This window comes from Antechinus flavipes, chromosome 4 (genome assembly GCF_016432865.1).
Source record: "Antechinus flavipes isolate AdamAnt ecotype Samford, QLD, Australia chromosome 4, AdamAnt_v2, whole genome shotgun sequence".
In the NCBI taxonomy this organism is placed as follows: domain Eukaryota; kingdom Metazoa; phylum Chordata; class Mammalia; order Dasyuromorphia; family Dasyuridae; genus Antechinus; species Antechinus flavipes.
Window position 1 is genome coordinate 108,992,241 of NC_067401.1, and position 20,922 is coordinate 109,013,162.

At 35.9% G+C, this 20,922-nt stretch overlaps 1 protein-coding gene across 7 annotated transcripts in view; it reads left to right on the forward strand.

The window, feature by feature from the left end:
• The window catches only part of ARHGEF11 (Rho guanine nucleotide exchange factor 11), a 151,035-nt gene that overhangs the window by 86,634 nt on the left and 43,479 nt on the right, over positions 1-20,922 (forward strand). For all 7 annotated transcript variants that reach the window (XM_051993724.1, XM_051993725.1, XM_051993719.1 and 4 more), the window contains 6 exons: positions 5,556-5,607; positions 6,176-6,252; positions 7,130-7,267; positions 11,262-11,336; positions 11,567-11,668; positions 13,037-13,135. In XM_051993724.1, coding sequence (XP_051849684.1) covers positions 5,556-5,607; positions 6,176-6,252; positions 7,130-7,267; positions 11,262-11,336; positions 11,567-11,668; positions 13,037-13,135 — 543 coding nt within the window. The remainder of the gene's footprint in view (positions 1-5,555; positions 5,608-6,175; positions 6,253-7,129; positions 7,268-11,261; positions 11,337-11,566; positions 11,669-13,036; positions 13,136-20,922) is intronic.

Sequence of the window (20,922 nt, forward strand, 5' to 3'; positions counted from 1 at the left end):
TGGAAGGGTAACTAAGAGGACTCATGGAGTTTATAAGCTAGTGGGGGCAATATGCCACATACCCAGATATTCAAGATGACCCAGTAATGTTGCAGTAATACAGAATAGTTTATAATAAATACATACTTTATTATATCTAAAATTTTGTGACCTTAACAACACCAGTACTTTTTTCCATTGTTAATTATTGAAACCCATTCACATCTTTTCTTCCTCTACAAATCTTGTCCATATCTTTTCCTTAAAGATCTTTATTTTAATCTTGTAATATTTTGTGGATACTATTGGTTTGTTCTTTCTCTCTGTTCACTTGAGTTACTTAATTAAATCTAGTTCATTGATTAATTGATAATTTGTATGGTTATTATTTTTGTCCTCATTGGTAACGTACTGCAATCTGATTTTACTCACAATGAGTTTTGCTACTGCTCTCTAGTTAACTCTCTAGGTCAACTACAGTTGTGATTCTTAGAGCTAATGTGTTCCTTTTCAGTCTTTTTCCTGAATCTTCATTTATGTCATGCCTACCAAATGGGTTTTCCCCAAAGTTTTCTATATTTTCTCACTTGGTAGTCTCATCAATTCCCATGGTTTTAATTATATTCAAGTAGGTGATAATCAGATCTATCCCTCATCTCTCTCCTGAGTTGCAGTCCTGTACCACCAACTTCCTGTTGGACATTTTGAACTGGATATCCCATAAGTATCTCAAACTCTACATGATAGAAATAGAATTCATTTCTTTTCTCCCCAAAATGTTGCCTTTTCTGTACTTCTGTGTTCTGTAAGAGCACTTACTCACCATCCTTGGCAGTTATTTAGGTTCATATTTTCAGTGTCATCCTCCTCTCCCCACATATCCAATCGCTTGTCAAGTCTTATAATTTCTTTGTCTACATCTTGAATACATTCCCTTCTTTTCATCTATTCAGCCACTACCCTAGTTCAGATGATTGTCACCTCTGGCCTGGATTATTTCAGTAGCCTTCTAATTGGTCTCTCAATCTCAAACTTCTCCAGTTCCAATCCATCTTTCTCTAAGTGTAAATCTGACTGTATTATCCCCTTACTTCATAAATTCTTATGGTTTCCTTTTATCTCTAAGATCAAATTTAACATTGTTTGCTTGACATTTTAAAGCTCTTCACATTCTGCCACTATTCTACTTTTCCAGTCTTCTGACATTTTATTCATTTCTTCAAATTCTTCTGTATAGCCATGCTGTCCTACTTGCTATATTCTCATCCTCTGCGCATGAAATGTTCTCTCATAATTTCCAATTCTTAGAATCCCTGGCTTTTTGAAGATTCAGTTCAAGTGCTACCTTCTTCAAGATGCTTTTCCTAGTGATTCTTTCCTGTCCTCCCCTTTCCCTTCTCCCCTTCTTTCCGCTAGAGTTGTCCACTCGTTGTATGTATGTTGATATGTTTTTCTCCCCTATTAAAAATCTAAGCTAAGGTGAAATACTATATGCCTTTTCTTTGTATTCACAGCGTCTTAGCTCATAGTAAGTGCTTAATAAATCTTTGTTGATTGATTAATTGATCACTGGCAGAATATTGGTGTTAAAAAGATGAACCTTTACAAGTTTGAGATAATTGAAAGCCTCATATAGTTTTTTTTTAAACTTCTTTGGACTTTTCTGTCACTCTTGCTAGTACCTTCTCCCTCTCCTCCCCTCCCCTTACCACTTTTTCAACTTCCCCCTCTCCCCTTTAGATTGCAATTTCCTTGAGGGCAAGGGTTTTTTGTTTTTGTTTTTGTTGTTGTTGTTGTCGTTTTGTTTGTTTTTAATATTTATATTCCCAACACTTAATATAAGGTGTGGCAAGTAGTAGTTGCTTTTAAAATGTTTGGGTTTTGGGGAGGGAAGGGGGGTTGACTCACTTGCATGGAGAGAGACTTGAGGTTGATAGACTAACCAGAAGACTGTTGCAATAATAGTACAAGTGTGAGGTGGTGAAAGTTTGTAGCAGGGTAGTGTCAGAGGAGAGAAAGTGATGTAAGTGAAGAGTTGAAAGTGATACCCAGTTGGCAAGCCTTGATCTGGAAGGATGATTGTGTACTCTACAGTAATAGAGAATTTTGGAATTGGGGAGGCTTTGGGAAGAAAAGAATGAGTTTAGTGTTGGACATGTTGACTTTGAGATCCCTGTGGAACATCTAGAACTAGGCAGTTGGAGATTCAAATCTAGAGGATAGGAAAAAAGGTTAAGGCTGAATAACTAGAAGCATCACCATAAAGATGATAATTAATTCCATGGGACCTCCTGAGACCACCAAGTGAAATAGTAGAGGGAGAAAGGAGGAAAGCCATGACATAGCCCTGGGGTTTACCTACAGTTATCAGGCATGACCAGGACAAAGTCCAGTAAAGGATCTTCTACAACTTACTTTCTATTGATTTTCAAGAGCCCATTACTTCATAATGAAGCATAAGAATGTGTGTTTTATAAAGGCTCAGAACATTATAGAAGTATGAAGTTGGAGGAAGAAAAGAATATTTATGCCTGGGATATCAGGGAAGGTTTCACATGGAGATGGTAGTATTTGAGGTCAGTATTTACCCATTTATTGCTTGTATTGTCTTTGGCATTAGGGATAAAATAGCAAGAAAGAAGCAGCTAGTCAAGAAACTACATATATCTAAGCAAGTAAATAGAAAATAGATAGGACAGAATTTTTAAAAGTTGAGATGGATATGAAGATAACATATAATATGGTAGAAAGAGCAGTGACTTTGAAATCAGAGGATCCAACTCTTGTATTACTCTATTGGGTAGATTTCTTTACCTTTCTGAGTCTTCTCTCTGAAGGAAGGCAGTTGGACCACCTAGTATCTAAGATCTCTTCCAGTCTTGTACCTAATGACATTCTTATAGAATAGTTAGGATCCCCTGTGGTGATACATTCCATTGCTGAGTAGAAATTACTTCTGGATTATGCACTTTCAAAAAAGAGATAATCTGTACTGTAGTACCTTACCATTAATGTGGAGTAATAATTGCAATTACTGCTAAATAACTATAATTATCAGAGTATGTTGAGAGAAAAGGATGAGTCAGGAATTGTACTGGCATGCTTAATTATCCATAGAGTTTATTCCAGGAAGGCTTTTCCTAGAGATGGTCTGGAAATTATTAATGGGACTAACGAAATCATTGAGGTAGTGACTCTAATATTCTTATACCCTTGTCCTCCCCAATTGATGTACAATACCAGCCATCATTCTTTCCTTTTAGACTTGTCACTAAATTTCACATATCATTATTTTTTCCCATCTTTCTTCTGAACTTCGCTATTTTTTTATCAGGCGCATCAACAGACTTTCAGTCACCCTGACTCCAAATATTTGGAGACTTTCTTCACTCCTCACTCTCCCTCACTGCACACGTCTGATTACCTTTTTGATCTTATCAGTTCTGCCTCTGCAATCTCAGTCATATCTGTCCCTTTTCTTTACTCACAGTCACTGGTATAGATGAATTCTCATTATCTGTCACTTAGACTACTGCAATAGTTTTTGTTTTTTTTTTTTACTTAATAGTACTTAATTTTCCAATTACATGTCAAGGTCGTTTTCAGCATTCATTTTTGTAAGATTTTGAGTTACAAAATTTTTTCTCCTTCCCTTCCCTCCACTCTTTCTAAGACATCAAGTAATCTAATATGAACCTATGCTTCCATATTAGTCATGTTGTAAAAGAAGAATCAGAACAAAAGAAAAAACCTTAAGCAAGAAAAAAACAAACAAAAACAGTGAAAATATATGCTTTGATTGGTATTCAGTTTCCATAGTTTTCTTTCTGCATGCAGATGGCATTTTCCTTTCTGAGATTGCGGTAGACCTTTAATCTGCCTCCTTGACTCAAGTCTCTCCCTTTTACAGTCCCATCCTCCATAGGACTGCCAGAGTTATATTCCTTAATCACAGGACTGGCAGCATCATACAAGAGTTTAGTCAAGCTCAGGGTTTTGCTATTACCTGCAGAGCCAATAAAAGCTCTTCACTGCTTGGTCCCATCCTGATCCTTTGAGCCTTATATTTGTTGTTATTTCCCGAAACATATTTTTCAGTCCAGCTAAACTGAGCTGCTTTCTTTTTCTTACATATGATATTCCATGTTCTTTCTCTTTGCCTTTAGATAGGCTGTCCCAATGTCTGAAATGTACTCTTTCCTTCATTCCACTTCTAAGAAATCCATATTTTCCTTCGAAGCTTCAAAGTTAAACAATCTCCTATATAACAAGACCTTTCTGAAACTACCCAGATGTTAGTGATTTCCAGGAAAAACTACCTTGCATTTATTTTATCTTTATATGTGTACATATTTATGTCTTCTATACCTGGAATTGTTAATTTGGGGTTTATAGATTCCCAAGGGGTCTCTCTGTGTATAGATTTCAGGGATTTCATGAATTAGGAAAGGAAAGCAATCCTTTTAATACCTGCAGCACAAGATTGTTGTGAGGAAAACATTTTTCCACATCTTAAAGTACAGTACACATTTGAATTGTCATTACTCGTGTGTAGACCTGTGTGTGAATACAAGTTATCCATGGGGAGGATCTGTCTCATCTTTAGAAGCTGGAGGGCAAAGAAATCATTCTCTTGACCGTTTTGGACCATGATTGAAATAAGAATTATAACGGTAATATTATTAGATTTGGCCTATTTCTAGCCTAATAAGATGTTTGGAAATCCCAGTTGTGTCAGCAAAAGTGCTAGCTACCCTTCCCTGATGTCACCTCCAAATTTTTTTTTTTTAATTATAGCTTTTTATTTACAAGTTATATGCATGGGTAATTTTATAGCATTGACAATTGCCAAACCTTTTGTTCCAATTTTTCCCCTCCTTCCCCCTCATCCCCTCCCCCTGATGGCAGGTTGACCAATACATGTTAAGTATGTTAAAGTATAAATTAAATACAATATAAGCATACATGTCCTAACAGTTATTTTGCTGTACAAAAAGAATCGGAGTTTGAAATAGAGTCGGGAGCCTGTGAAGGAAATCAAAAATGCAGGCTCACCTCCAAATTTAAGAAGCATCCAGCTATGTCTTTATTTAGGTAACTGCTGTAAAAGTTGTACAAAGTAGGATTGAGGACAAGTAGTTGAAGGACACTATTTAAAATCTCTTTCCAGAGTGGTATCTGTCCACTAATCATTTTGGTTATTTATCCACATTCTAAAAGTCAAAGTTCTTTCTCCCATGTCTGATCCAACTTGAGGGTTTCTTTTGACATCCAGGTGAATGAGTAGACTATGACATTTGACTTAAGGTAATGGAGTCCTCACTGGTATTCTTAGGCTACATAGTCATTTTCATCTCTTCCTTCTCTTCCTCATCCTTCTTATCATCAGGCATCCTTAACAGAACACCACTAGCTAATCATTTTATTGTCAGTTAAACAGACATTATCCTTATCATATATAAACATATTCTAACAGGACAGATTTAGTTGAGGTATGGAGAAGACAAGGGATTCTGATTGATTGTCTTCTGTGCAGCTTTACCTGATTGTCCCTTCATCTGGGAATTTAATTTCAGGATATACTTCAATTGTATGACACCAACCCAGCTAATCTGAAGTCATCAGAGGGTGAGTTCCATCTATATTTTCATTTCTTTCTGGCATTGATTCTTCAGATTTCTTGCCTGTTCTTATTCAGACCCAGAAAGAAAGATAACAGTCTCCTGCAATAAGAAAATGCAGTCTAATCATTGAAACATGACAGATGTGCATGGAAAATACATTTCAGATTCAAGCAACAATAGAAGTATACTTATATAGAATAATAAGATAGAATATCTGCATAGACAAAAACTAGGGATATGTGGGAGAAATTGTGGGTGTGGGTGTGTATTAGAGGTAAATCTAGAAATGGGGAGTGTAAAGGAGAATTGAAGGAGCTGAGAAATTAGATTATTTTAAATGGCATTTCAGACAGTAGGAAATGGTCCTTGAGTAGTTTTAGAAATGAGAAAGGAGCTAGGCATGGTCAGAAAGTAGTGTTAGCTTTTCTCAGGAGAGAATCTGAATTGGAGTCACAAAATGAGAGAGTAAACTGTTACAGGAAAGATCAGACAAAAGTGGTCTCCTTTCTTCTCTGATTCAGGTCCTCAGAATAGAAGTTCTCATTCCTATACTGTTCTTTAACATTCCATAGGCTGTCATTTCTTGGATTCCCAAGATGGAGACAGTGGCTTAGACTCTGGAACTGAACGCTTCCCTTCCCTTAGTGAGGTGAGATTGTGGAGGGATTGGGCCCATTTGAAGATGTAAATCCTGTGCTTGAGGCTCTTAACCTATTTAAAGGTCAAAGTGCAAGTTAGATAACTATGGGAGTTATGCCCTGGGTTTCTGGTTTGTAAGCCTTTGCTATGTTCTGTACTCTAAAAAGTAGTATTTTAAGCATAATCTATAGATAACCTAAGCATAACCTATATATAAATCCATTTTTATTTCTAATTGTTTTATATCAGATATCAATTATCCAAATTCACAAGGATGCTGTTTTATTGAAATCCACAGATTCAGTCAGCTCTTGATTTATTTATTTATTTGTTTGTTTATTTTTTACTGAGACAATTAGAGTTGAATGATTTGCTCAGGGTCATACAGCTACAAAGTGTTGTGTTCTAAGGCCAGATTTGAACTCAGGTCCTCCTGACTTAAGGGCTGGTGCTCTGTTCACTGCGCTGCCTAATTGCCTCAACTCTTGATTCTTTTTTAGAATTATTTGGCTTAATGATTCTGTTTTTATACCAGTATTTGAACATTAGTATTTTAATTCTTCCTAGCTCCTCTCCCCAAGTTAGACATAAATATCATGGAAGAAAGTTTTCAGGTTTTGATTTTTCTCTCCAGGATTGCTAGTATACAAATTCCATGAGTAAATAAAAGTATTATGAAAAGATTTAACTAAGGGGATCAATGCATATGAAAAATTGCGATTAACTTTTAAGAATCTCATTTAGTCAACAGTTTCTCTCAAACAGATTGCTGCCTGACAACAATAGCTAAACTGGGTGAACAAGTTAAGCATTTGCCTATTCTATGACTAACAGATCCCATCTCTGCACTCCCTCTCCCCCTCCCCACTTCCCTCCACTTCTCCCAGTCATTGTTAAAAAGGAACTCAGTATTATCAGATCCTGGGCTAGACAGTCCACGTACATCACCTGTGATCATGGCTAAAATGGCCCAGCACCATCGGCGACAAGGCTCAGATACAACTGTTCTGCCCACTACTGAGCAGGTGAGCCACTCCAGTGCTTCTCCTTTACTTTTCTCAAAGCTGACAGTCTGGATCTCATCACTAAACAACCTTGTGTAGTCTTATTAGAGAGGTAAAATCTTTGTCCTCTCCAAAGTGATCTTTATTTCTTCATTATTTCCCAGAGCTCACTTTTGCCCCAAAGGCATATTCCCCTTAGAAGGTTGTAAGTTCTTTGAGAGTCATTTATTCCAGGACCTAAAACACTGTATAGAATGCATCAAATGTTTATTCTTATAGTTGAGACAAAAGGGCATTTCATAAAAGTTACATGTATGTTGAGGATAAGTATGTATTTGGTGTGGAGGGGGAAAAAAGGGTACCTGGGAAAAGTGTGACTCAGCCGGGGTAAACTGGCTTCTTTTTTTCCTCTTTAATCAATTTAGGAAGTATAGTCAGTATAACATGGTAGATGATAGAGTTCTTGTGATGTCATTGGTATGAAATTTACTCTCAGATAAGCAGATTCTCTCTGGGTCAGCACTTTCATTGCACCTTATGTTCTTAGAAACCCAACCAGAGCACTGAATGGATTAAGGGACTGGCCAATGTATTGTCAGGTGGGATTTAGAGTCCAGTTCTCCTAACTTCGAGGTTAGCACTCTCCATGCTCCTATGTGGCCTCTCACATTATTTGGTTTTTAAGTCCATTCAGGACACATGTATTAAGTGCCTATTGTGTATGATAAAATTTGGGGAATGCAAACATAAGTCTTTATTTTTCTACTATATTATAGCTATAAGAAAGTTAGATTGGAGAGGGAGAAGTTAGAACCAGGGAATAATTAGTAATTATAGGAGAAAAGTAATGAACATTGGAACTACAAGAATAGAAAGAAAGAAATAGTTTATAAATGCAATAGATTGACACAGAAATAGTGTCAATAGGCCCTGGCAATTGACAGATGTGGAGGATGAGAGAAAATGAAAAGTTAGAAATTTTTCTCAAGTTTCTAACTAAGTGGTAGAAAAAATAATAGTGCTGTCACCAGAAAATGGGAAATTTTGGGGAAGAGACAGGTTTGGAAGCAGTGATGATGATCTTCAGTTTTAGATGCATTGAAAAGAGACAGAAGCACAATTTTCTTAATAAGCAGTTGAAAACTTAAGGTTGGGGTTCAGGGTAACTTTAGAGAAAGTGTATCTAGATTTGAGACACATTTGTACAAATAGGATAATTGAAACTATGATATGAAATGAAGTCTTCAAGAAATGAAATATAAAAGGAAAAGATTAAAGAAAAAAGATGATAGTAAACATTTAAAATTAATCTCATTTGGCTTGAAATGTTGAGCTGAAGCTAAATTAGATGAAATGTAATCAACAGGAATAACAACAGATATACATTTAAGTAAAATTAAATTACTTCCACAAATATGGGCTAGAAAAGACTTTAATCCATAGGGAAAAGTTTGAGGTGACAGAGGAAGAAGTATTTTAATTGACCACAGGCTTAGCTATGAATCAATAATGTGATATAGCTACTAAAAAAGCGCAAAAAGCTGTAGATCAAATTATTGTTGTTTTTTTTTTTTTTAAATTTTCTTTTGTTGAGGCAATTGGGGTTAAGTGACTTGCCCAGGGTCACACAGCTAGGAAGTGTTAAGTGTCTGAGGCCAGATTTGAATTCAAGTTCTCCTGACTTCAGAGCCAGCACTCTATCCACTGTACCATCTAGCTGCCCCATCTGTAGATCAAATTAATTCTGTTACCATATAACGATTCTAGTAAGTTTTTATCCCACAGAACTCTGCAGTGGTCAGTTTTCTCGTTGTACTGTTTGTGAAGATTAAATTAGATAAGTATGTAAATCACTTTATAGATTTTTAAAATGCTGCATTAATTTAGTGATCATCTTTACAATTATAAAATAACTAGAGTAGTGGAATGTTCAAAAATGCCTCTAGAATTGGGGTAATGGTAAGAAGCATGCCGGCTTAGGATGTGAATTGCAGTCCCTCTTGATTAGAGATATTAAATATGTATTTGGTGGATTGATTACCTTGTTCCTCCATTAACAAAGGGAAGGATATTGTCATGGGTTTGATAGAAGATACTGTGATCTTACTGTCTTTCTTGATGTTCTTCGTACTAATCCTACAGCTGGACCCTATCTCTCTCCCCATAGTTTGTAAAATGACAAGAAATCAGGTAGATAAGGATTGAAGGATTGGTTGTTATTAGGGATTTCTTGCTTTTTGAAAATAGGTTGAGTAAGAGGAGATGTTTCATGTGGTAAAGTACTTAAATACTTGAATTTTAGTGACCAAAACAATATATTCCTTTCCCAATGTCTGCAGAACTCAGACTTAGGTACCAAACTGAAATTACAGAAGGAGGAAGAATGAAAGACAAATTAACACATATAAAGTAATGTTCTAAAAGCCAAAATGAGTACTTTGAGTCCAGGGAGACTGGACAATTTTATCAGTGCCTTATTTTCAAAATAAGAGGGAGACACAAAGAGCCTTTTACCTCTTCTCCCATCCTCTCCCCTTGTAGCAGTCTCCACTCGATAGGGGATGATTCCCTGTTAGAGAAACCAACATCTTTCCCATCCATCCCAGTGGATGTCACCAGACCCTACACTTTGATTTGCTTATTTGTTCTGGGGGACACGCCAAAGGGACTGAGCTCTGGAACCTCATTGAGCTCCACTTCAGTAGGGGGTCTTTCTTCCAGTGTTCCAGGAAGAAGTAACCCTGGGAGTATTAGTGTCAGAATTGACTGCTCTCACTTTCTCCTTCTGTGCCCCTTTTGTGCCACCCAGATGTGTGCTGCTAGATTTCCAAGGGTCATCCCTCTAGCTCCAAGATTAGATCAAATGACTCAAGGAAAGTTCTTGTAGCATATGAAATTTGAGCACACTTTTGAAGGGTGGTAGAACCGTGAATTAGCAAATAGGATGAGAAAGCATTACATAAAGAATGTCATATAAAGACATGAAGGAAGTAATCATTGGCATGTTATCTTTGCTGAATCAGACATCCTTTTGGGAGAGAGTGAGGATTCAAGATAAAAAGAGGTAGTTGGAAGAATGATCTTGAAAACCAGTCTATAAGGAATTTAGGTTAGGGGCACTTGGCAATGGGGAGCTCTGCTGAAGATTCTTGAATGAGAAAAGAATGTAGTAAAAAATGAAATCTGACAAAGGTAATAACTTGCCCAGGATCACAAAGATCTGAATTCAAATTCTGCTATAGAAACTTAGCAGTGGTATCTCCTGGGCAAGTCTTTAATCTGCCAGTTTCCTTATCTATAAATAATGGGAAATAATAGTAGAATCTATCAGCCAGGGTTGTTATGAAAATAAAGTAAGATCTCTCTCTAAACTTTAAAGCAATACATTCATGTTAGATACTAATTTATTTATTTATTCAAGTTTACAATGTCAAGAACTCAGAAATCTTATCAGAAGCTGCAGGTTTGAGATTGTTACCTATTGCCCTACTCTTGCCAGATTTCTTTCCCAGACAAGAAGAGGAACACTCTTTTTTTTTTTTTTTTTTTTGAAGATTTCATAACATCTTTGTGTTTTTTTATATGTATATATTTTATTTTATTTTACAATAACTTTATATTGACAGAATCCATGCCAGGGTAATTTTTTTTTTACAACATTATCCCTTACACTCACTTCTGTTCCAATTTTCCCCCTCCCTCCCTCCACCCCCTCCCCTAGATGGCAAGCAGTCCTATATATGTTAGATATGTTGCAGTATATCCTAGATACAATATATGTTTGCAGAACTGAACAGTTCAAAGAGGAACACTCTTTTTCCTTTTCTATCTTCACATATACGACCAGATTACTTGGTGACTTGCCCTTCCAGAAATAGCTGACTTTTCAGGATGAAGAGAATTTTTCATCTTTAATAGGACAGTGGGAATAATAGTAAGATACAACATTGGTCCAGTTTTGTTTGTTCCCTTTCCCTTTAATCATTAATTCCTACAACTCCCTGTTTTCCTCCAGAGTTTGGATCATAGCGCAAAACCTTTGATTATTGGTCCAGAAGAAGATTATGATCCAGGTTATTTCAACAATGAGGTAACAGTTGCTACATTATATCCCTTGATCACACTGTTTTCAAACTGCCTCTGAAAACAAGCTAATTTGGTTTGTAGTTGAGCAACTTTTACTACTACTCAAGTGTGATGCAGGGTGGGAATTGAGAAGTCTGAAAAAATGATAGGAGATATAGGTGCTATACTGGACCGGGCCAGCCTATTTGGTACCTATATTCATCACAACCTTTTTTTTTTTTTTTTTTTTAACAGTGTGACATGCTATTTCAGGACCTAGAGAAACTCAAATACCGACCTGCTCATCTTGGGGTTTTCCTGCGTTATATCTTCTCTCAGGCAGATCCAAACCCTTTGGTAAGTCACATTATCTTGATCAAGTGTCTAACTATAGTTGACACGGTATTGAACACTGAAGAGAATCATATTGGTTTCCCTATTTTATGAGAGTTGTAGATTATAAAGATAGACTGGTGTGAGTTTACATGTATAGAGACAACCAAAAAAAACATACAGAACTTGACAGTAAACAATATTTCATACATACCTTGAAGAACTATTAAGATAAAAAATGAGGAAAAGTCCATCGCCCAAAGAAGTTGTCCCCTCTTGACCAGTAAGTATGAGAAGGCTTCCTGAAAGAGATGGAATTTTTAGACTTTTTTTGAATGAATAGGTGAAGACAACTTAGTGGGCTGAATTTGAAGGGGGGATATTTTTGATGTACCATTATGCATTTGGAGACTTGGCAGGAAATAAACAAACTTAGCTAGCTTTGAAAAGATATGTCTGAAAATAGAAGTGACAAAGTATATAGAAGGGGAGGAAGCTATAAGAGAAAATTGCTTTGTACTCTGCCTACCAGTTGGAGAAGGCAAATATAATTAAAAGTTTAGAATATGATTTCTATATTATGGGACATTTGTTTCCCATGCACCAACCCCAGGTCTGTCACTAAGCAAATTCCATTTTCTTTGGGGTTGAAGGTAAATTAAATATTAGTTAAGAAATAATAATCACCAACCCTGAAGTCAGGAGGACCTGAATTCAAATCTGATTTCAGACACTTAACACTTTCTAGTTGTGTGACCCTGGGCAAGTCACTTAACCCCAATTGCCTGGGGAGGGGGAGGAACAAATAATAATGAACTTATAGTATATAAAAAGCACATAATATTCATGAATTGCTTAGAAAGATTTGTGATTCCTTGGTATATTTCTTTATTTCTTCTAAAATAGCTCTACATTAATGGATGGGTCTTCATAAATTGTGACCAAAAAGAAAAACATCATCTGATGACTAGCCATGTAGTGATAAACCTTTCCATTTCTCTGAGCTTATTCATTCCAAAATATCAGATACATACTTTTGTAGGCTTATTCTCAAAGTCTTTCCAGCTTGGAGGATCCTTCTTGGGAACTTGAACTCAGATGATTAAACTGTCACCTAAGTAAAAAACCAATTCTATAAAACTTTTGATAAATAATTTAAAGGCAATTAATTTTTACTGGGAAGAATACTTAGTAGACAATATATAAATGAATACAAAGAAAAGTAATATTAGCTTAAAAAAAAAAAAAAAAAAAAGCCCAAATACTAAGGAATATGCAGAACAAAAAATCAAACAAGAGTTGGAAGTAGAAGGTTAATGAGCGGAGGAGGCATCCAGGAAGGTAGAGGAATATTCCTCCCACTCAGCTAACTCCTTTCTCATCTCTTCTTAGCTTTTCTACTTATGTGCAGAAGTTTACCTGCAGACATATCCTAAGGATTCCCGGGGATTAGGAAAAGCTATCTGGGCTATTTTTCTGGAAAAGAACTCGGTAAGAGAATGGGCAGTTTTGTCACCCACTTGGAACTTTGCTCTCTTTACAGCAATTTCATGTAATTTCTTGGAAGTCAAGAAAAACTAAGACCATTGATTCTGCAGATATCTATTTATACCCTTGTGCCTCATAACAACATCATAATAGCAGGGAAAAAAAACCTTTTTGAATTTTAAATAATTAGGCTTGATTTGCAGTCATAATGCTGCCACTTAGTAACTGTGACTTTGGAAAAATCATATAAATGCTCTGAATGTCAATATTCTCTTATAAAATGGAAACAGTAAAACTTTAACAAATCTAAGTTGGAGAGGACCTGAGAGTTCCTCTCTCATTCCTGAACAGAGACCTATAATACAAGTAATTATAAAGTTTTTGTATGAAGATCTGGAATAAAGGACAAATCACTTCCTCCTGATACAGCCCTTTTTGGTATTGAATAATTTTATAATTTTAATTGTTGGAATTTTTCTTTATATCAAGTCTAAATTTTTCTTTTTATGGCTTGTAATTCATTCATTGATCATAGTTTTATTCAGCAAAGCCAACCAGAACTAGTTTAAAACCATGCCTTCCATGTGATAGTCTTTGAAGCCACTTGTAACATCCTGCCTTGGTCTTACCTTCTCTGAACTTTACATGCCCATTTCCTTCAACTGAACCTCCTAGGCCATAACATCAAAGCTCTTATTCTGGTTGCCTCCTTGTAGACCTAGCCCATTTATCAACACATTTTCTAAATGTTTGTTCCAAAAATTAACTTATTTCAAATGTAGTCTGACCTGAGTACAATATGGATCATGATCACCTCCTTTGTCGTAAACACCAGTGAATGCATTTTTATGGCTATCACATCACAACACTAAGAAGTCCCTCTTCCTCCTTCTTCCTCATTTTAGTTCATTCAAATGCCTTCTGCTATTACCTTCTCTTTCACCTGCTCAGTTACGAAGGTGGTCCTTCTCCTTGCCAAGGCAAACCCAGAGGGGTTTTATATGCATAAATGATCCCACTCCATCTGATGTTCTCCATCTGATGTCTTCCTTTACCATCTCCACCTTCTCATTTGTCTTCAGTCTCCTGCTTCCCTCTACCCTGCAGACATTGCCAGATCTTCCCTCCCTGCATCTGTCCAACCTTTGTTAGCTATCATCTCGTGTCCCTCTTCTCTTTTGTGGCTAAACTCTTCAAGAAGGCTGTCTACGATCAGTACCTCCACCTACATTTCTTTCACTCTTGTCTGGCTTCTGACCTCATCAGTCAACCAAAACTGCCCACCCTAAGTTACCAATGACCTCTTAGCTGACATATCCAATAGCCTTTCCTCAGTCCTCCTCTGACACGGTCAGTCATATTTTCCTTCCCAATACTCTCTTCTCTTTAGGATTTTGTGACTCTCTTCTGTCCTGGCTCTCCTCTTACCCATCTGACTGTTCCTTCTCAGCCTCCTTTGCTTGATCTTTATCTAGGTCTTGCCTGATAACTAACTTTAGGTGTCCCTTGAGACTGTGAGTGCCTTGGGATTTCTTTATACTATTTCACTTGGAGACCTCATCAGCTCCCATGAATTCAAATAGTTATTATATACAGAAAATAAAGAAGAGTCATAGAGTCATTTTTATTATTTTCAAAATAACTTTTTATTTTTCCAAATACATGCAATGATCGTTTTCAACATTCACCTTTCCAAAACTTTTTGGTCCAATTTTTTCTCTCTCCTTCCTCTCCTTCTCTCCTCCCTCCTCACCTTGACAGAAAGCAATCCACTGTAAGTTAAACATGTGCAATTTTTCTAAACATATTTCCACATTTGTTGTTCTACAATAGAAAAATCAGATCAAAAGAAAAAAAAAAAACAAGAAAAAAAAATAAGCAAATAACAGCACCACTGAAGTGGAAAAGCACCCCAAAATGGGACCATGAGAAACATAATCTTGAATCTTTGTAGTTAGAAGTTTATTACTAGTTCTTCACTCCCTAATGCAGATGCTATTTTTAACAACCCAGATGTACTGTCCTGAGAGTCTTGAGACCTTGACAACCTAATAAGCTTAAAGAAATGCTGTTTGCTGCTGCCTGAGAATGACCCCCTTAGAATGATAACTTTTTGCCTCCTATTTAGAATAGAAATTCCTTTATTATGACAAATGTATCAGAAAAACATTTTGATGTCTCTTCTTTCTATAAATATATGGCCCTGAGGCCACTTATTACTGACCCCTCTCATCTTGGTGTTGGGGTTCAGTTGCTAGCTAGCAATAAACGTTCTTAAAACTTCATTATTTTGGCTGCCCTGTTTTTCTCTCTCCTGGGTACTTCACCACCAAAAAAAGGTAAAAATACTATGCTTTTATTCACATTCATTCTTCATAGTTCTCTCTCTGAATGTTTATGATTCTTTCTATCACAAGTCTATTGTAAGTACTTTAAATCTCTTGAGTCATCTTAAAATAATACCTAAAAAAGAACAAAAAGAAAGCCAAAAAAATTTCACACATAGGATTGATTTTAAAGCTATCGCTCAAACTTATGATACATAATAGAGCTCTACATGTAATTTCATGCGTAATCCTGATTGTTTTACAAATATATATTTGCCCTTTTTTATTGGTTGTGTTTAGAATGAAAATATATAAAGTTTTAAAACTTATCAAGAAAAATTAAGAAATTATTAGCTATTATTCTTTGGGAAGAGAGAATTAACAGACGTCCAAACAATTAAAACTCTTTATTAGTAATACAATGGAAATAGAGACATATTTAATAAGCCCTGACTTTGTTTTAAGCACTTTGCAAAATACTAATAGAAAATTGAGATAGTCTTTGCTCTGGCATTTTAATTGGTGGAGATATCACATCAGAGAGTGTTCCAGTTCATGGGAGATTGACCTAATAGTTAGACAAATGACAGAGCTTTGAAGACCTTGGGGAATTAATCGCAGGGCAGATGGCCTCCTACTAAGTGAATAATTGGTCCAAAGGTTAGAGTGGAGCAGGGCTCTGAGATCCATTCAGTAAAATTGGAACCTAGAACATCAGCATCATGTTGACAGGGGCTGTTCTGTGTCAAGTGAGAATTGGAAGATAGGGCAATGAATGTTAGATGGAGAGAAGTAGTGTGGCAGTAGATGGTACTCATCTGTTTTCCAGCTGCTGTTGGCTGAGACAGGAGGGAAAGTTTCTTGTGCCACGCATTGGCAGACTGGGGCAGAGGAGAAGTAATATGTCATACTTCCAAGCCAGACTGGTGATGTGTGTTTCAAATTCCTTATTGTTTCCTTTCTTCTGTTCAAATGTTCTTAAATATATCTTGATACAAGTATCATTTCTTATTCCTTCAGTTGATCTTCATCCAAATGCTATTTGTTATTCTTAATCCTATATGGTTCCTAAATTCCCTCATATAAGGCTTCTGGCGATAGGGAGCATGCTATTTAATAAGGATGTGTTGGCAACAGTTACAAGATTATATGATGATCAATTCTGATGGATGGTTTTCTTTTCAACAGTAAGATAATTCAGGCCAATTCCAATGCCCTTGTGATGGAGAGAGCCATCCGCTTCCAGAGAGAGGACTGTGGGAATTGAGTATGGTTCACCATAGCATTCTCACTCTTTTTTTTTTTTGTTTGCTTGCATTTTGTTTTCTTTATTCCTTTTTTTTCTTTTTTATCTGATGTGTGTGTGTGTGTGTGTGTGTGTGTGTGTGTGTGTGTGTGTAGCAAGATAATTTTATAAGTATGTATACATATATTGGATTTAACATATATTGAATTCCTTGTCATGGGAAGGAGGTGAGGGAAATTTGGAACACAAGATTTTGCAAGGGTCAGTGTTAAAATTATTCATGCTGGACAGAAGCAGCTACACCCAAAGAAAGCTCACTGAGAAATGAATGTAAACTGCTTGCATTTTTGTTTTTTTTCCCGGGTTATTTATACCTTCTGAATCCAATTCTCCCTGTGCAACAAGAGAACTGTTTGGTTCTGCACACATATATTGTATCTAGGATATACTGTAACCTATTTAACATGTATAGGACTGCTTGCCACCTGGAGGAGGGGGGTGGAGGGAGGGAGGGGAAAAATCGGAACAGAAATGAGTGCAAGGGATAATGTTGTAAAAAATTACCTTGGCATGGGTTCTGTCAATAAAAAGTTATTTTAAAAATAAATAAATAAAAAATAAATAAAATAGAATTATCCATGCATATGTTTTGAAAATAAAAACCTTGTGATTTTTAAAAAGGGAGGCGGAGCCAAGGTGGTGGAGAATAGACTTGTCTCTATCTGATCTCCTCCGAGCTTACCTCAGATCAACAGCAGATCAAGCCTCTGAACTGACTTTGGAATGTCAGAACCCACAAATATTTGAGTACAACAAATTTCCAGAAGAAGATAACTTTGAAAGAACTTCAGAGAAGGTATGTTTCAATCAGGCAGAGGGAGAGACTGCTGAGCCAAGACTTCAGACCAAGGAGCCCAGGGCAAGGAACTTGGGGGGAAAAGGATGAGGAGCCAGGGCCGTGCACTTACTGGGGAAGTTACTCTGAGGCTCTTAGGCTACTCTATCCTGGTTCCAAGCTGGTGGATCAGCAGATTAGCTTTAAGATACTCAAAGCAAATACAAAAGGCAAACTATGTGCCCTGAACACTATATGAATGGGACCCAGCACCCAAAGTCAGTCAGCAGCACTGGCCCCAGAGCAAACTAAAGCAGCTGTTGCCCTTTTGCCTTAAGAGCAGACCTCAACCTTTTTTAAAAAAATGATCAAAAAAGCAAAGAGCTCTGACCATAGATAGTTTTTATGGAGAAAAAGAAGAATATACCTCATACCCTGAAGATCATAAGGGCACATCAGCTCCAAATGAAGCCCCAAAGGGTGATAGGAGTTGGTCCCCATCTCACAAGGCTCTCTTGTAAGTATTCAGGAAGGATCTTAAAAAAGAGAAGAAAAATGAGGAAAGGAAATAAGATCTTTGCAAGAGAATATAGAAAAGGAAAAACAAATTTATCTGAAGAAAACTTTTTAAAAATACATTTGATGAAATGGAAAAGGAAAATAACTCCTTACAAAATAGATTTCATGAAATGGAAAAATCACATAACTCCTTACAAAATAGATATGAAAAAGAAACCAATTCGTTGAAAAGCAGAATTTGTGAAACGGGGGGAAAAATGCAATGAGCAAAACACCTTAATTGGGCAAATGCAAAAGAAGATTAATTCACTAAAAATTAGAATTGAACAAATAGAAGTGGATGACTCGATGAGACGTCAATAATCAGTCAAAGAAAACCCCAAAAATGAAGAAAATAGAAGAAAATGTAATCTACCTCATTGGAAAAACAACTAACCTGTAAAATAGATGTAGGAGAGACAATCTAAGAATTATTGAACTTTCTAAAAACCATAATGAAAAAAAGAGCCTAGATATTATCTTTTAGGAAATCATCAAGGAAAACTGCCCAATTGTTAGAATGAGAGGGTCAAATAGCCATTGAAAGAATTCACTGATCACCTGAAAGAAACCTCAAAAGGAAAACTCCATGGAACATTGTAGCTAAATTTCAGAATTAAGCAAATCAGAAAATATTGCAGGCAGCCAGAAGGAAACAATTCAAATATCGAGGAGCCACAATCGGGATTACCCAAAACTTTACAGCTTCCACTTTAAAAGATTGAAGGGCATGGAATCTGCTATTTTGAAAGGCAAAGGAACTTGGATTGCAGCCAAGAATCAATTATCCAGCAAAATTGAGCATCATCATTCAGGAAAAAAGATGCACATTCAATGAAACAGGTAAATTTCATCTATTTTTGATGAAAAGACCAGAGCTGAATAAAAAATTTGATCTTCAAATACAGAACTCAAAAGAAGCATAAAAAAATAAAAAGGAAAGAAAAAATAACTTTCTTTTAAAAATTAAAAAGCTTATATCCCTATATGGGAAGATAATGTGTTTAATTCTTGAGATCTGCATTTCTATTTAGAGAGTGGAGGTATAAATTGATTTTATTGTGATGATTTAAAAAAGAAACTAGAGAAAGAAATGTGATTCTACTGGAAGAAGAGGAAAATGGAGTTAAAATGGGGTAAAATATATCTCATGAGGAGGCATAAAAGACCCATTACAATGGAGGTAACGAGGGGAGAGAGATGAATATTGTGCGAATCTTATTCTCATCAGATTTGGCTCAGAGAGAGTATCAGGCAAATAAGCCTTCTTCACAAAGAAGTTTGTTTCACCTTATAGGGAAGTAGGAGGCTAATAGAAGAGAGAACAGAAGTAGAAGAGGAAAGATATAAGAGAGGGGGTGGGCTATTTGAGGGAGGGGATGTTCAGTAACAACATAGTGGGGAGGAGGGCAATGGGAAAAGGGAAGCGAAAAATGTAATTGTGGATAAACAAGATGGCAGGAAATACAGAGTTAGTAATCTGTGAATGGGATGAACGCTCCCATAAAACAGAAGCAGATAGCAGACTGGATTAAAAGCTGGAATCCTAATTTGTTGTTTATAAGAAACTCATTTAAAACATTTAGAGTAAATGTAAAAGGCTGGAGCAGAATTTATTGTTTCAACTGAGGGGAAAAAAAAAAGAGTAGAGATAGCAATCCTGATCTCAGATCAAGCAAAAGCAAAAATAGATCTAATTAAAAGAAATAAGGAAGGAAACTACATCCTACTTAAAGGCAACACAGAAATATTATGAAGAAATGTTAATACTAAATATTATGCACCAAGTGGTATAGTATCCAAATTCGTAGAAGAAAAGTTAAGAGAGCTGCAAGAAGAATTAGACAGCAAAACTAGTGAGAGATCTCAATCTTGCTCTTTCAAAACTAGATACATTGAACCACAAAATAAATAAGAAAGAAGTTAAGGAGGTAAATAGAATCCTAGAAAAGTTAGGGATGATAGACCTTTGGAAAGAATTGAATGGAAACAAAAAGGAATATACTTTTTTTCTTAGCAGTACATGAAATCTATACAGATTACAATTTTATACAAAAATTGACCACATGTTAGGACATAAAAATCTCAAAATCAAATGCAGAAAGGCAGAAATAATAAATGCATTTTTCTCAGATCATGATGAAATAAACATTGCATACAATAAAAGGCCAGGGGAAAATAGACTAAAAATTAATTGGAAACTAAATAATCTAATCCTAAAGAATGAGTGGGTGAAATAGCAAACCATAGACACAATTAACAATTTTATCCAAGAGAATGACAACAATGAGACAATATACCAACATTTGTGGGATGTTATTAGGGAAATTTTATGTATCTAGATGTTTACTTGCATAAGATAAAGAGAAAATCAATGAATTGGGTTTGCAACTAAAAAAGCTAGAAAAAAAAACATGCAAACCCCCCAATTAAATACCAAATTTGAAATTCTGAAAATAGAAGGGGAGATTAGTAATATTGAAAGTAAGGAAACTATTGAATTAATAAGTAAAACTAAAAGTTGGTTTTATGAAAAAAGACAATGAAATAGATAAACCTTTAGTCAATTTGATTAGAAAAAGGAAATAAGAAAGTCAAATTATTCCAGTCTCAGAAATGAAAAGGGAAAATTTCACCAATGAAGAAGAAATCAGAGCAATAATTAGGAGTTATTTTGCCCACCTTTATGTCAGTTTGCTAATCTAAGTGAAATGGAGGAATACCCACAAAAATAAAGATTAACAGAAGAAGAAATAAATTACTTGAATAGTCCCATTTAAAAAAAAAAAATAAGCTATTAATCAATTCCCTAAGAAAAAACCTC